The sequence below is a fragment of the Colias philodice genome, chromosome 6 (assembly GCF_061535455.1).
Source record: "Colias philodice isolate Cphi_HAF_F1 chromosome 6, ilColPhil1 Martin Lab GWU primary, whole genome shotgun sequence".
Lineage (NCBI taxonomy): Eukaryota > Metazoa > Arthropoda > Insecta > Lepidoptera > Pieridae > Colias > Colias philodice.
In genome coordinates this window covers 2,924,975-2,942,048 of record NC_143091.1, presented here as the reverse complement: position 1 = coordinate 2,942,048, position 17,074 = coordinate 2,924,975, and the positions used below count along the sequence as shown (strand labels likewise).

Below are 17,074 nucleotides of genomic sequence, written 5' to 3'. Positions count from 1 at the left end.
TCCGGTATCAGCGTTCTGACCATCATTTTTCTTTTTTCGCTGTAGAACCGCCATCCTGTTACAAATGACCCACAAAGGAGAATGACCACGGGTGGTATCGGTAAAATTTTAGTTGTGCCACGTATTCGTTATATTGTTAATTCCTATTTGTATTTATAATGATCATATGTATCAATATTAAGTCTTAATTAAACCGGATAAATTGAAATAATAGTAAAAGTAAAAGTTTTTCTTTTGAAACATGTATGACTACGTATGGAATCGGTAAAATACTAGTTGTGTCACGTGTTCGTGATATTGTTAATTCCTATTTGTATTTATAATGATCATATTTATCAATATTAAGTTGTAATTATACCGAATAAATAGAAATAAAAGTAAAAGTTTTGTTTTGACACATACCTATATCTATCTCTCTTGCAAACGTCATATGTCATAGTTTCTATTTGAAATGTCAAATGAATGTGTTCGACGCATTGTTCGATGTTATTTTGAAATAATGTTTAAATTACGATTTACTTTTCACATTTGTCTTGTAAATTAAAATATTACCTATGTAATAAATGTAAAACTTAACGTTCATCGTTAGCTTAAACTCGATTAAGTAGTTTTTTGAAGTGTTGAATAAAACTATTGTTTTATTTTTATTGTCGCGAACTGCGGCTTATTTACATAAAAACTTTAATCATATCTAAAAGTACTAACATCAAGCTTTAAATTGAGCTATATTTCATCTTGACACAATAAGTTTGATTGCGATACCAAGTGCCATAGTCACTTGGGCAATCTCCTGTGGTTTTCATTTTTCTGTATGAGTAGACAAAACTTCAAAACGCCACCTGCTACGGTTTATATTATTATGAACGATTAGCTTTCCGCCCGCATTTTCAAAAAAAAACCCGTATAGTTCCCGTTCCCGTGGGGTTTCCGGGATAAAACCTATTCAATGTGTCCAAGTTACGTTCTATATGTGTGCTAAATTTCATTGTAATCGGTTCAGTAGTATTTGCGTGAAACACACACATACACATCCTCACAAACTTTCGCATTAGTAGGAAGTAGGATTGTTATAAAAATAAAAGTTATATTTGTTGGCGTAAACTATTTTATTGTAATTTTGGGAAATAAATAATGTCAAAATTGATTACCTACAATAAAACGCAGTTTTATTTTATTACCTACATTACACTATTGTTTTTTTTTTATCAAAACATGTATTTGAAGTACCGTGAAACCTGCTTACTTTGCCACTTTTTCATGTGTTAAAAAGTTTGATTCGCTTTAAAAAAATATAATTGTATGAAAACGTAATGAGTAACCTGCACCTAGACGTAGTAAATTTCATGAAAATTTACATTATTACTAAATATCTATTTCATTTTTGTAAATTATAATATTTTAAGCATAAAAACAATTATGGCAAAGTTAGCTGTCACTTCTGGTAAATTTGCCATATGAAAGAAAAAATGAAATTTTTGGAGTTTATGAGGTTAAAAAGTAATATATTTGCACTCTTCCTATATCCCGTAAAATAAAGTAAAAACTTTATATTATTTAGCACTGGTAATTTAACTCTCTAAGAAGGTGGCAAATTCACCAACCTTTCCAAAATATTTCCTATATAAGAAGAAGTTAGGGTTAGGGTTGTCAAATAAAAATGTTTTCGTAGTAGGAACAATTTAGTAAAAGTAAAAAAAAACATAATCAATTACTTCTAGTTAGTTTCTTAACTTTGAATTGTTTTACATAATAAAACAAAAAAAAAAATAGTATTCATTAAACTAACTAACTTTTTTTTTAATATCACACATTACACGACATTCCTAAAAGATTTAAACAATGACAAATTCTTATTTATATGATCTTGATTGAATATAAAAATTGTTGTTATTTTAAACTTGATAAAATATTCATCAGAAATTTTGTGGCAGCCCTAACCTCCAACAAAACATGGCAAAGTCACCATCACAGACGTTGTGATTGGGGTTGTTGAATTTACCAATACCAATTGCGAAGTAAAGGTAGCTTGTAGCACAGTAAATCAGCTTTTATTTAGCTAAAGAACATTATGTTAACATAATATCAAAAAAATACTTACGTAGGCAATGCTTTTCCCTTTTGTTTTTGTAAAAGTTCCGGAGCACTAAGTTTCATACCGCCAAAATTCGAAAAAAGTAACCGCCGAAAATTACATCTCAAAAACAAGCTGGGCTGCCACATCTCATTCGGTTTTGCCATTTAACTCATAAATTTTACTATAAAGGCATGCATACATGACTAAAAACTGATATTAAGATGTGACTACACTTTTTCCCTCAGAAGTTGGCTATGGCAAAGTCTGCAACCGTTGGCAAAGCTAGCAGGTTTTACCGGTAGCAAATATGATATTATGCTGATCCAAGCATTTTCACTCAAAACTAATATCACTAATGATTTGTAAAAGTAAATTATTTCAAAATACATTTCATAACCAACAAGTAAGAATAATTATTCATACAACAACAAATCAAAAACACTATTTACTATGGAAAAAAAAACCAGGAAGGTGAAAAACATATTTACGATTTCGATGCACTCGACTTTTAGTAAAATAATAGGTAAAAATATAATTATGGTTTTGATCACAGACATATCTGTGGTTTTGATTTTAGCTACTAGTATCAGAAAGCTGCGTGTTCAATGCACGTCGCGGTCGGGGTCCCACAACTGTGGAGGAAGGAAGGTAGAATACCTCCATCGAATAAGTGAAGTTTCTCGACATACTCGATTTGCCGGCCGGCCTCAATGAAGATTGTCCGAAAGTTGTATATGTGCTCTGTAACGAAAAAATTTCGCTAGCGCGATTCAGAGTGAGGTGTCGTACAATATACCTAATGAAGTTTTTCATCTTTTTATTTTACTGCAAATACAAAATAAAAATTAAACAATGGTAATGTAAATTCTAAACAAACTACTACCAAAATACAATTAGAACAAAAATCATTTGACTTGTTTATTTCACCCAGAGGCCAGAGGCGGCTCGTGACAAAATTGTATAGGTGTTCACTTGAAATAAAACAACGAAAATACAATAGCGTTCGGGATGATTTATTACAAAAAAATGAGCACCACATTTTATAAATGTCTATAACACTAAAAATTACAAAGTACAGGCTATTTCAAAACGAATTCAATGACTAGGTATCAATAATTAGTAAATCACCGAATTTGCATTCGCGAGCGTAGGTATCCATAGTGTTTGTCACTGACGGTCACTGACCTCTATAACTTATAGTTATAGAGGTCAGTGGTGTTTGTTGTGTAAACATGTATGTATTTGAGTAGTTAGTAGCATATTATATTCTGAATTTCTGATCCATGCCTATTCACTCAAAACTAATAACACTAATGATTTGTAACAGTAAATTATTTCAATAGGTAGGTATTTGAACATTTCCCAACAAGACGTAAGAATAATTATTCGTAGGTATACAAGATACAATAACAAATCTAATACACTATTTATTATTTTATTATTTACTAGCGGTCCGCCCCGGCTTCGCCCGTGGTACATGTTTACGTTTTCTCTCCATAAGAAGTAATAGCTAGAGAGCTAGCGCAAAGCTACCTGTATGTATTTGACCAGACCTGGATTTTTGTGTGTTGATTCCCCTATACCTACTATACATGAGATGAGGAGTCACTAAGCCCAGAGTGGTGGACGGGGCGCGCGCTTAGGTAAGACAGGTGGAAATTTTTGGCGAACTTTGAAACCATTTGACCACGTCTGCCATTTTGATATTTGAAAATAGATTATTATTACTATCGGAAAATAACAATGGCAGACCATTATCACGCGGATAACATTCTGGCAGACACTTATGAAAGTGCTGAAAAAAATACAATTTTGAAAGTATTTGACCAGATCTGCCATTCATATATTTTATTTATTAGGGTCTTAAAAACTTATTTTCGAAACGGCAGACATTTTCATTGCGTACAGACTTCAGCAGACAACAAAACTTTACAGACTTCAGCAGTCAACAAGACTTAGCTTCTACATGGTCAGATGTATATATGTATTACGTTCCCTGACCTTACATCAATGATTTACTTTATTAATGTTTTTATGGTCATTTACATTTAATTTTGAAAACTATGGAATAAAATTTATAAATTTGATGATACAAAACTAAATATACATTTGTAAAGAATCTCAAATATAAAGTTGTGTTGCAAATAACAAATCATCATTTAAATATTTAGTTTATTTCTTTATTTAAGAAACAATTAACAATTACAAAACAACATAAAAAAACACGCATGCATTTGTTGAAATGTTCATTCATCATCACTATCGTATGGCGTTGTGTGACTCGTCTTCATAATCCATTGAATCGGATTCTGTAAAAGTAAAACGTAAATTATATAATAAAAGAAATGAGTCATTATAAACTTACCTAGTAAGGCAATGCCTTTGATGTCGCACGATGCCGCCGCGCCGCCAGTGTAGGTACTTCTGCTGCTACATGAAAATATGCTAGGGTTGCAACAAATGGGAAATAAAACAATTGTGATTATTACTATTATGATGTAATCATTTATTCATATTATGTACATTCAAAACAATTGCTATTATTAAATCTGATGTAATTATTTTTTCATAAATATATAATTATTATTAATTACATAATATATTGCACTGTGAAATATTTACGTATCACTTTATTTTTGATGTTCTTAATTGTCTTTTATAAAATTTAAGTGACGCATTCGCATTGGGATCAACAATCCGATAAGAAAAGAATGGAGACAACATATACATAGCTTTGATTTCAATTCTACAGATACAAAATATACAATCTATCTAAAATGATACAACGGATGTTTCCTGCGTTTTCTCGTCAAAATACCGAAACAACGTAATTATTGTATAGTAGTTGGGCGTGAAAGTAAAAAAACAAATGAAAAGTGTTTTCCATATGATTATTTATTAAATTTACGCGATTAAGAATAATTTCAACGATACAATTTAGTAACCGAGAATTCAGAGGATTAAAGAAAATACCTGCCTGATCATTTTATCAAACTCTAAAAGAATTATGGTTATTTCGCATCACTCGGTTTATTAGTTTGGTAATAATTATTAAAGGTAGTTACAACCCTAGCCATTGAGTCGAACGGTAGGCAACACAATATCGACTTTGTGCGGGTACATATGGTACATTTCTTCTTGCTGTGAAGCGTAATTATTATTATTAAGATTTTTTAGGCTATTTTGAATCAGCTGTTCTAATTTAATTCTAGAAATTTATTAAAACGTGATTTTTTTAAAAGTATATTATGAGTTTATAAATACCTCAACCAATAGTTATTGTGTCCTATCCTCATTTCTTTATATCTTGGTAGTTAACTAAAGTGTTAAATTTACATAACCTCAACAACAACATTTACACTGCCACTGCACTAAAACTAAACTAACTAGCTCTCTAGCTATAAGAACCATCTTCGTACTTCAAGGGATATAATAAAAAAAGAATTATCGAAATCGGTTCAGCCGTTCTCGAGTTATGCGCTTACCAACACATTTTGCGATTCATTTTTATATTAGACTAGCGGTCCGCCCCGGCTTCGCCCGTGGTACATGTTTACGTTTTCTCTACATAAGAACCATCCTCGTACTTCAAGGAATATAATAAAAAAAGAATTATCGAAATCGGTTCAGCCGTTCTCGAGTTATGCGCTTACCAACACATTTTGCGATTCATTTATATATATATACTAGCGGTCCGCCCCGGCTTCGCCCGTGGTACATAATATTTACGTTTTCTCTACATAAAAACCATCCTCGTACTTCAAGGAATATAATAAAAAAAGAATGATCGAAATCGGTTCAGCCGTTCTCGAGTTATGCGCTTACCAACACATTTTGCGATTCATTTTTATATATAAGATAAGATTATGTGAAAATAACCAGGAAGGTGAAAAACATATTTACGAAAACATAGTAACATAATATGGCTGTCGCTACAATAATTATATTTCAATTTTATCTTTTTATACCTAGTAGAACTGGCCGACGAATAAAAAAAATCGTATTGGAATAAATACAATAAATTACGGAACAAAAAAAGGATTGTAACTGAATTAGGTATGTTTGTTTCTGGGCGCACCGTTTTCGACGACGCGACGCGCGACGTAAGCGTATAGGTATAGGTACCTACTTTGCTAAAACAAACTAATAAAATTGTGTGTCTGTCTGAAAATTCGGAAAAGCATATTTTGCAAGTTTGTAATTACTTTGATAGTTTACCGATTTATAATAATTGTAATTGTAATTGTATAATATATAATTTGCAATGTGGTGAAATTTCATAAAAATCACGGGCCAATTTTTTGTTTTGAATCCCACCGAAAATATAATTGCGTTATTAGAATAATTAATTACTATACCTACCCACGATCAATTATTACAATATAGTCTCAAATGCATACTAGAGAAATATTGCAATTTGATTCAATTAAAATGCATAGCATACAAAAATAAATTCACAACACAAGAAATTCCGCGCGCAAATCATAGCGCGTGTCAATGAAATCAAGAATGTTTTATATCAAGCCGACGCGGACGACGACGCGACGCCGAACAAAAGTACCTACGACGGACGACCACGCTTCGAGTTGCCAAACAACATGAGTAATAAATTGTTTACAAAAAAAACAAGTTTTCCATTTTTCTGTATGAGTAGACAGAACTTCAAAACGCCACCTGCTACGGTTTATATTATGAACGATTGTTATAAAAATAAAAGTTATATTTGTTGGTGTAAACTATTTTATTGATCAATAATTTTGGAATTTAAAATTGTCAACATTGATTACAATAAAACGCAGTTTTATTTTATTACACTATTGTTTTTTTTATCAAAACATGTATTTGAAGTACCATATAATATTATGCTGATCCAAGCATTTTCACTCAAAACTTATATCACTAATGATTATGATGTAAAAGTAAATTATTTCAATATAATTATTATTATTCCTACCTACAACAACAAACCTAAAACACTATTTACTATGGGAAAATAACCAGGAAGGTGAAAAACATATTATTATTTACGATTTCGACGCACTCGACTTTTAGTAAAATATAGTAGGTAAACATAATATTATGGTTTTGATTTTTGCTACTAGTATAAGAAAACTGCGTGTTCAAACTACTTGTTTGTCTGTCTGAAAATTCGGAAGTACTTTGGTAGTTTACCGATTTATAATAATATTGTATATATCGTTGTTTAAAAAATATTCAAACACAATAAAATATGATATATGTACTGATTTATCACTGGTTTCAGTGATGAACTGATGAGTCAATTATAGCCACTATACTTTCGTCATACGTGTGTATGATTGATGTGATTTGCAACGTGGTGATATTTCAGAAAAATCACGGGTCAAATTGTCCCACCGAAAATATAACTGCGTTATAAGAATAACTATACCTACGATAAATTATACATAATACAGTATAGTCTCAAATGCATACTAGTGAAATATTTTATTTGAATCAATAAAATAAAAAAAAAATAATAAAAAATAATAATAATACAAAAATAAATTCACAACACAAGAAAATCCGCGCGCAAATCATAGCGCGTGACAATGAAATCAAGAACTTTCGAGCCGACGCGGACGACGAAGGAGCCTAACAAAAGTACCTACAATCATAGGCGGCTCGTGACAAAATTGTATGGCCGTGTTCACTTGAAATAAAACAACGAAAATAGGTACCTACAATAGCGTTAGCAGTACAAAAAAAATGAGCACCACATTATAAATGTCTATTTATACACTAAAAATTATAGAGTATTTCAAAACGAATTCAATTATTATTTAGCAATAATTAGAAAATCCCCGAATTTGCATTCGTGATCGTATTCATAGTGTTTGTCTACACTAATATTATAAAGAGGAAAACTTTGTTTGTTTGTTTGATTGTAATGAATAGGCTCATAAACTACTGGACATTTTACCAATGTTTGCAAGTTTGTGATTACTTTGATAGTTTACCGATTTATAATAATTGTATACTTATATCATTGTTTAAAAATATTCAAACACAATATGATATAGGTACTGATTTATCACTGGTTTCAGTGATGAACTGATGAGTCAATGTTAGCCACAATACTAATCACTTTCGTCATACATGTGTATGAACTATGATTGATGTGATTTGCAATGTGGTGAAATTTCATAAAAATCACGGGCCAATTTTTTGTTTTGAATCCCACCGAAAATACATATATTACTAATTGCGTTATTAGAATAATTAATTACTATACCCACGATCAATTATTACAATTTACAATATAGTCTCAAATGCATACTAGAGAAACATTGCAATTTGAATCAATTAAAATGCATAGCATACAAAAATAAATTCACAACACAAGAAATTCCGCGCGCAAATCATAGCGCGTGTCAATGAAATCAAGAATGTAATTTTATATCAAGCCGACGAGCGACGACGCCGAACTAAAGTACCTACAGTACCATTTACCTTCAGTGTACAATACAGTTTACAGACCTACGACGGACAAACAATAATGAGTAATAAATAAAAAAAACATAGTTTCTAAGGTCATTAGTTTTATTTTATTTTATTGTTATTTTCTTTGAACGATTGGAAATGAAATTACTCAATTTTTACACAGAACTTTGATTTATTAGAATTATGCTCATTATGCATAAGATAACGAACGCGAATGCACGACATCTAGCGCGTCAATGTCTAAACATCGCCTTTCGTTTAGACATTGACGCGCTAGATCTGTAATAAGTATTTATTCTATGCGCTAGATGTCGTGCTTTATGTCGTGTTTCGCTTGGCAAAAGTCACGCACACTACTGTAGAAGTGTCAAATTCGTAGACAGAGAAACCAATAGACAAATTGATAGTTTATGTCGCATTCACACAAGACAAAGAGCAACTTATGCCGGTGTTGTGTAAAGAAATGAGAGAGAACGATAAAATTTTTTGTTTCACCCAGCGTGCCACTTTTTTCAAGAAAAGAAACCTACTTTGCTAAACAAAGTTTGACAGCTAACTATCGTCTTCCCTAAAAATATAGTTTTTACATGTTCTAAGTTACGTAATTCATGGTATGTTTGGTTTTTAATGATTTAGACTTACTGTTAATACCTTATAAAATAATACCATGGTGCGGTGTAGCGTTAAAGGGTGTTAAAGTGATAGTGGAACGAAAATGCCTGGATTGTCTTTTCACTCGTAAGTATACAACTCTTTATCAGTTTATAGGCCTTCATGATATTTCAGCGTGTTAATATATTGTGTATCACGTGCTGTTGACTTGAATACATTGTTTAAAAACCACAAAAATAACAATTATAAATTTTAACCTAAAAAATTTTGTGTTGCCAACTTTTCTACAAATTGTTACCCACTATTATGGGAAATAATAATATATATTCTGCAGTGTGTATTTAATTAAATATCTGAAATATTCAATGGCTTGTTCCAGTTTTCCTGAACCGGATAATTTACGACAAATTTGGATTGTAGCTACAGGATGAACAGATTGGAAACCAAAACCGAAGGTTAGAAAGTATTACGGCAATCACCACCACCGCGACGCTGCCCCGCTGAAGACAATGGACACTCTTGGTTCCAACTTCCAACATTGAACCGGAGGGACGTAGTTAATTAAGTTAGAGATAATTTAAATGTAATTTTTTTATTACAATAAATTATTATTAAGTAAATTTCGTTTTTTTTGCGCGTTCGCGGGTCGGTCAATATAATTAACGTGTGTATCTGTTAATACTTACGAAAATAAACATTCTTTTATTTTTTTTATTTTATTTTATAAAAAATAATGAACAATCGAGTTTTCATCTACATTATCATTACATACACATTTTTATATGGGATTATGATAATGATATATATATTATACATACTAGTGGTCCACCCCGGCTTCGCCCGTGGTACATATTTCGCAATAAAAGGTAGCCTATGTCCTTTCTCAGGTATCAAAATATCTACATACCAAATTTCATGCAAATTGTTTTAGTAGTTTAGGCGTGATTGAGTAACAGACAGACAGACAGAGTTACTTTCGCATTTATAATATTATATATAGTATGGATTATATAATATATAGGTATGTGTATATACATAATATGTATTACCCATCTAAAAGTAATATGTTTATTATATACTAGCTGCGCTCCGAAAACCTACATACATATGTACATACATAATTACAAACATTTTCTCTTTATAATATTAGTATAATTAACATGTAAGTATGTAATGTGGATATCTCATTATTATCCACTTATGTGAATAATGATATTGAGAGATTTGTATCCTACAAATTGCGGGGTAAATTTTCCCTCACATGGTAACCCTAAATATTGTGACGTATTCTTTTTTATCTCTTTCTGCGACACGCATTGCCGGTGTCTATTGGATTCTCTGTCTACGGTCAAATTTTTCCGGTATTTTACTGTTGTTTTTCTAAGTAAATATTGTAAATTATTGATTAAAAAGGTCGAACGCGCACACATTTCATTATAGAGAAGTGATAAAATGATTAGTTTTAAAGAAATAGTGTCTGTGTTAAGTGTTTAGAGGTAATCAAAAATGTATGGAGGGACGGTCGGAACATCAACCTTAAGGGTTTCTTCTAAAGAATTAAGGGTGTAGAGACAAAAATAATAAACGAAATTGACATCCAACTCTTTATTATCCTTCGAACAGTCATCAAAATAATTTATAACAATTTTCTAACACTGTCCATTAACATTAATGTTTCATTCAGCCACTGAGATGTTTATTATTCATTTATACAAATGGCAGAACCACATCTGCTGCGCAATATACGCTGCCGTAAGACCTAGATAATGCATTATTTGGCCCGGCCACATCTTATAAAATAATTACACATTATGACTTAACCCGCGTGACACCTTCGAAATATCGAAAGTTTCACCACGGCTAGCAGTAAAAATATCGATAAAATACAACAGATTTTGCATTCTTTGTAAATTCAAACGAAAATATAGCTAGAACCTACCTAAGCAATATTGTTATCTCTGATGTATTGCACAACTGATGTTACGAGTGATTAAGTGTGAAATCGACTGAGTATTCATAAAGGATATGTATTATAGTCCTACTTACTATCTGGGTTGTTCTCGTCAGCTGTGAAACAATAGCAAAGTCGAAACAGAAAAACATTGCGTAACATCTAATGTTCGGAACCCGAGGGTTTCGGATAATTTATACTTATGACTAACTCCATAAATGCAATGATCTCACACTAATACAACGAGAGGCTTATTGCTATTGTGCCACAGCAATATTACGGGTAAAACATACACAATGGTACATCTAAAAACAAACCAAGCAAACCATTTATACAAAAACACACAACACAGTTGTGCGTGAAATGAATATAATATTATATTAATTATTTATAAGTGAAATCATTCCCGATAGCAAATCTCACAACCTCGGAAATTATGCTCCCAATACCAGCTTACTGTTTTATAATACAAGAAAGTCGATAATTCAAGTGCAATCGACAGAAAGTCTATGATGTTTTTACATAAATATCGATAATATTTAATGATTGATACTTAGTCCTACTCGGAAATCGTCCGACACAGATTAATAGGTATTATTATATATTATATAGTTAAATCTTTTAAGAAACTTCGTGCAGTTCGTGATAGGTATCGGCAACATCTACATACATTTACTTATTTTTATTTTCTTTATGAAATAAAATTAAGAATGCCTCTTAATTTATGTTGAGAAGACGTAATAACAATATTTAAATATTTATAGGAAGTATAGTTCAACTGAATATTATTATGCAATAAATAAGATGGGTTTAGTAACACATATAAAATATTATAATATAATATTGGCCAAATAAAAATTTGAGCAAATTTTAACGAATATAGCACACATAGATATGAAAGGAACTTTTAGGAACAATCGAGAAAGATCTTAATTTCAACGAAAGTTAACAATTTTAAAGAATATGAATCTTAGAGTGCAGTGTCAGTATCACAATCATGCTAACATTTTTTATAAGAATATTTCCCGACATTCGGGACAACGTTTTTTATGCATCGGTATTAAAATATTACATTTTAACTAGTTGTGTATAATATTATACAATGTGAAAATACATTTCTTACTCGTTCAGACTTTTGAACTTCAAACTGGATACTTCCCTGTACAAATTCAACAAATATATCATTTTGTTATTGTGATTTGAAGTATTACAGTAATCTGACTATGATATATCTACACAAGTATTAAAATAGTGATTTTTACATATAACAACAATCGTATAGTTTTATATTTACATACTTAGTTCGTACAAATTAAATAAAATACGTGAATACGACATTGATTTGAAACGATTAGCAAAGGTTTCAATAACATTCTCTTAATATTTCTTTATAAAATGTGAATGAGATAATGTATACACGTTACGAATATATTACAAAGTTTTAAATATGGGTACACTTAGGCACTGTGAACAAGGCAACTACAGTGTGAAGATTACAAGTGGTCCAAATTAAAAAGCAAAATAGGTTATTTTTAGGATACATTTTGTTAAATATATGTATATTTTTAATATGACATAGGAAGTAGCTCAAAATAAGTATATCTTTATTCAATAATTTGTGGTATATAATTAAACTTTTATGATTATACAACATCTAAAAATATGTGGTTTGTGATTTTGTAGTGCTATCAAAATATTTTATTTGTGAAAATATATTTTTGTGTTAAAGCTTATAGTATTATGAGTGTGTGATTACGCTTCAGATCACATTAACAAAATGTAATATATAACAACAAGCTTCACCATACGTTAGTACCCAATTATAGCCACTAAACACTAACATGTACTTTACAAGTACGCTCATACACAATGAATTATGATTTTAAATTGACTTCAATATTTGGTCTGGATGATACGCCCGCATTTTTGACTTCTCTGATGGAAACTGTGATCCAAATGAGATCAATTAGAAGATTTGTAGAGTTTGAAAGGAGTCTAATTACAGTATATCGTGTTCACTTACAAGACGAAACTGCTTAAGGTGCGAGTTATCATAAGAATTTTAAAGCTTCGTGTGGTACATTTATATACTCGTATCTAGCTAACATTACCTACTTACAATACATAACATTCGTACCTAACGGGACGTGTATACATATTGTGTAAATATCAATATTATTTTCGTGTATAAATATGTCAATACATAAAGTACATTTTCCAATACATAACTTATTATCTTCTGTGATGATGCTACACTTAATTTACAAAGATTCAAAGTTCGGATGTCACACTATGATATTTTAAAATGGCACAAAAAAACTATAAAACACTAACACAAAGTCAACAGTGTCCGTCTCTTTCGCACTCGCACAAATGTCTGCGGTCTGTCGCACTCTGCGCACTTCACTCCTTCCGGCTGCTTATAACAGTTCACTCGCCGATCGCAATATCGACTGTTTCTTATCGTGACTAATTTTAAATTGACTAACATTTAAGCTAAACAGACAATGGCACGGATTGCACATATAACATCTATATACAGAGGAAATTAGAAATCTATCTACGTACGCGTAGGGTTCAATTTCGAACAGAAGTCGCTACTGGGGTGATGGCGTGTAACATCGATTACGTATAAGGGTCGTGAACATTGCAAACACCGATCTAGGGGAGGGGTGGGAGGAGGGGGGGCCTTTCCCGGAGCGCCGGGCTGTCGCAGCACCGGAGGTTACCTGCAGCACCGTGGGAAAAGAGCGTTTATGAGCAGGACGGTAAGGTCGAAGCTCGTTCGCGAGGGCTCGCGAGGCCTGGGCCCCCGAGGCTCTAGCAGTGCGGGTGGAGGGGCCTCGGGTAGGGACCGAAGGCCTCATAGCCTAGCTATGTGGCCCAGCCCTCGATCCGCGGCCGCTTCGTGTGGGGCTGCTCGTAGTCCAGCGGGACGGCGTTGTGTCGCATGTCTTGGCCTGCAAAATATTTCAATATTCATAAAATCTGATAATGAAGAAAGGAAGAGATAAAGAAAATAAAAGTAATATTTTGCTGAATTGGTACCAAATAACGATACGTTACTATTTCAAATGATGGTAAATAATATACAATAAAACCTTACAGAGAGTGGATTAGTAGTATGGTGACCACCATCAAGCTGTTGCGTTGCAAGGTGGAAACACATATTCATTGACCAGATAATGCTTACAATGTCTTATTTATTATAGTGTGCATATACTAATAATGCGTACTTGTGTGTAAAATGACGTGTTTGGTGTTCTCATCTACAAGTATAGTGGAGTGTATACCCTGCGGGCGCACGTTAGAGGCCCCTCGTCATGTAATCAGAATATGCGGCAAGTGCATTATTTTAATGCTGTCTGTGTTTTTGAAGTGAAAACTTCTTTAGCGGCGTTGAGCACTTTTTCTGTAATGGGTATAAAATCTTAAACTCGCGTCAGGACACGTGACCTGATCGAAAAAGCGTAAGACGGATACCATTCCAAAATATCAAACATGCTCAACGTTAATAATCAAGTTTTCACTTCTGCCGGCACTCCCGGAGTGCAACCCGTCTTTTTAAATGTGTGTAATATCTTTGTATAGCGTATTTGTTATGTGTGTATACTAAACATATTGCTATGCAATGTCCCTCACCATCAAGTCCGGGCGCGAGGTGCGCGGGCTGCGGCGCGGCGGGCGGCGCGCGGTGCAGGTGGTCGGGCGCGCGCGGCGGCGACACCGGCTCCGCTTTGATCTTCACGTTGCTGGGCGACGCGGCCGGCGGCGGCGTGCCCCCGCCCAGCACCGGCAGGCTGCTACTGGAAACGTAGCTTTGCTCATTGATTTTATTTATTACTCTTCAATAAAACTATACATATAAAACTTATTGCTAATATAAGTATACAAAACAAAATCCAGTATAGTTTATTAGGCGGCCATATCACTTAGAAGTGATCTCTTCCAGGCAAGGTATTGATTGTTCTTGTAGCTATGATTTTTAGGGTTCAGTACCAAGAGAGTAGAAGGTGACTCTATTACATAGACTTCGGTAACTGTCTGTCTATATAGGACGCTATCACGGAGACTTTGCTTTCTGATTGTCCGTCAGTCTGTCACCAAACTGTTTTATGTTTAAATGGGCAATGGGTCGCCTGATGATAGACCACCACACTTGTAGAGGCGTAGAGCCTTAAAAATACTTTATATTATAGGCTGTTTTGACACAAGTGAATACTATCGAAACTTAGGTGAAATTTGTGTATCTGTGTTGTTGTTTTTTTAAATACTAATTTATTAGGAACTAGTTTATTAGGAATAACTGTTTACGCTGAATTAAGAAAGTATTTAAATGATATTGCACATTTATCATAGAACTGTAAAGTGAGTGGTCAAATAAACAACAACAAATATATTAAATATTATGATTATAGTCTCTATGAATATATATTGGCAGTTAAGCTTATAATTCATACGTCTGAAGAGATATCGATATTTTGAGCGCATTTCAAGGAAATGACAGCCATACTAATGAGAATAAACTTATTTATTATTGCTTTCATAGCATAAACAATTTTGTTAAATTGTCCTAACACAATTTTGTTATAGCCAATTATATCCTTAAATAAATATATATTATTTCTATAAAGTTACACTAAATGTATTGCTGTATGCAAATTGAAAATATATTATCTGTAGATATTCAGTTTCACATAAATTATTATGGATTAGCAATATGTACTTCAGACGTATAAATTTGTTGATAAGAACTAATGCATTCATGCGTTGAAAATATGGAAATTTAGTATGGAAGGTAATAATGTGATTGCATGTTTTAATTTATTTTCATTTCAAATCGATTGGAGTTCTAAAATAAATTAATATATTCTCATTTATATAGAATGAATTAGTTAATAATTATACTGTATAATTATAACTTTTTACGACTATATTAGGAAAAACTATAATATCTTATAGTTTTTTATATCTTTTATTATGAAGTTTTAACATCAACGTGTATTATGTATCATCTATTTAAATATCTTATAGTACGATATTATGCATTATTCATTAACGAGATTAGCATAGAAAATAAATTATAAAGTAGAATGGTTAAACATCACGCCTCGTCGGAAAGCAATTAGTTTTTTACGTAGCTCGTTGATCATGAAAAAGAGGTACGTTAAGAAGTTTTTAGGTTAAAACGAGTGAAGCGTGAAAAGTAATGTAACTTTGTCGAATGCTATAAATTATTTTGAACATTCTAATATCTGCTCTGATAGCCGTGATCGTCTAGTGGTTAGGACCCTACGTTGTGGCCGTAGTAACCCAGGTTCGAATCCTGGTCACGGCAGCGCAAGCTGTCTCGGCGGAGCATATTTTTTATTTTTGTTCGACCATTTTTCTTCGCGTTATAACACTATTTTGAGAGTTATGTTCTGTTATGCTAATTCTTATGATAAATTTTCAAAATTTTAATGCATAAAAAAACAACTCATTATAGCTTATAAACATCTGAATATATTAATACTAGCGACCCGCCCCGGCTTCGCACGGGTGCAATGCTGATACTAAATACACTACAGAAAAACTTTTAACGTTGTATATAAAAACATAGCGGCCCGGCCGGCCGGTACCGCCGCAAACGGTACGTCCCGCAATTTTTAAATCTGTAATATCTTCGAAAATATTTACTTAAATCATACGGTGTAAAGAGCCATATAGATCTATATTAAATGAACAATGTATTCAAGGTATTTAATTGGTTAAGGATTAATGCTGTATTGGTTAAAATCGCTTCGAAAATTAGCCATTATTTCTCGTAAAAAGTAAATGACAAAAAAAAGTTATTGTGGGTTATCCATAAGAGATAGACATATGCCATCGCGGACTTTTCTGTAGACCTTTTCAATGTGTACAATACTTAGTACATTATTTTGATAAAACTCGTAGGGTTCAGCCTGCGTTTGCAATGTAAGCGGAAGAAATGT

The 17,074-nt window shown here is 32.5% G+C and overlaps 1 protein-coding gene and 1 non-coding gene across 7 annotated transcripts in view; one reads left to right on the top strand and one right to left on the bottom strand.

The window, feature by feature from the left end:
- Positions 1-10,738: 10,738 nt before the first annotated feature.
- Positions 10,739-17,074, bottom strand: part of Mef2 (myocyte enhancer factor 2) — a 54,458-nt gene continuing 48,122 nt past the window's right edge. For 4 of the 6 annotated variants that reach the window (XM_089696047.1, XM_089696046.1, XM_089696050.1 and 1 more), the window contains exons 8-9: positions 14,742-14,905; positions 10,739-14,059 (exon numbers count right to left, since the gene is read on the bottom strand). In XM_089696047.1, coding sequence (XP_089552173.1) covers positions 13,974-14,059; positions 14,742-14,905 — 250 coding nt within the window. In that variant the 3' untranslated portion in view covers positions 10,739-13,973. The remainder of the gene's footprint in view (positions 14,060-14,741; positions 14,906-17,074) is intronic. The other 2 variants (XM_089696048.1, XM_089696051.1) reach the window with 1 other exon arrangement.
- Positions 16,366-16,437, top strand: TRNAH-GUG (transfer RNA histidin (anticodon GUG)). Its single transcript has one exon. It is a non-coding gene; the product is annotated as a tRNA-His (tRNA).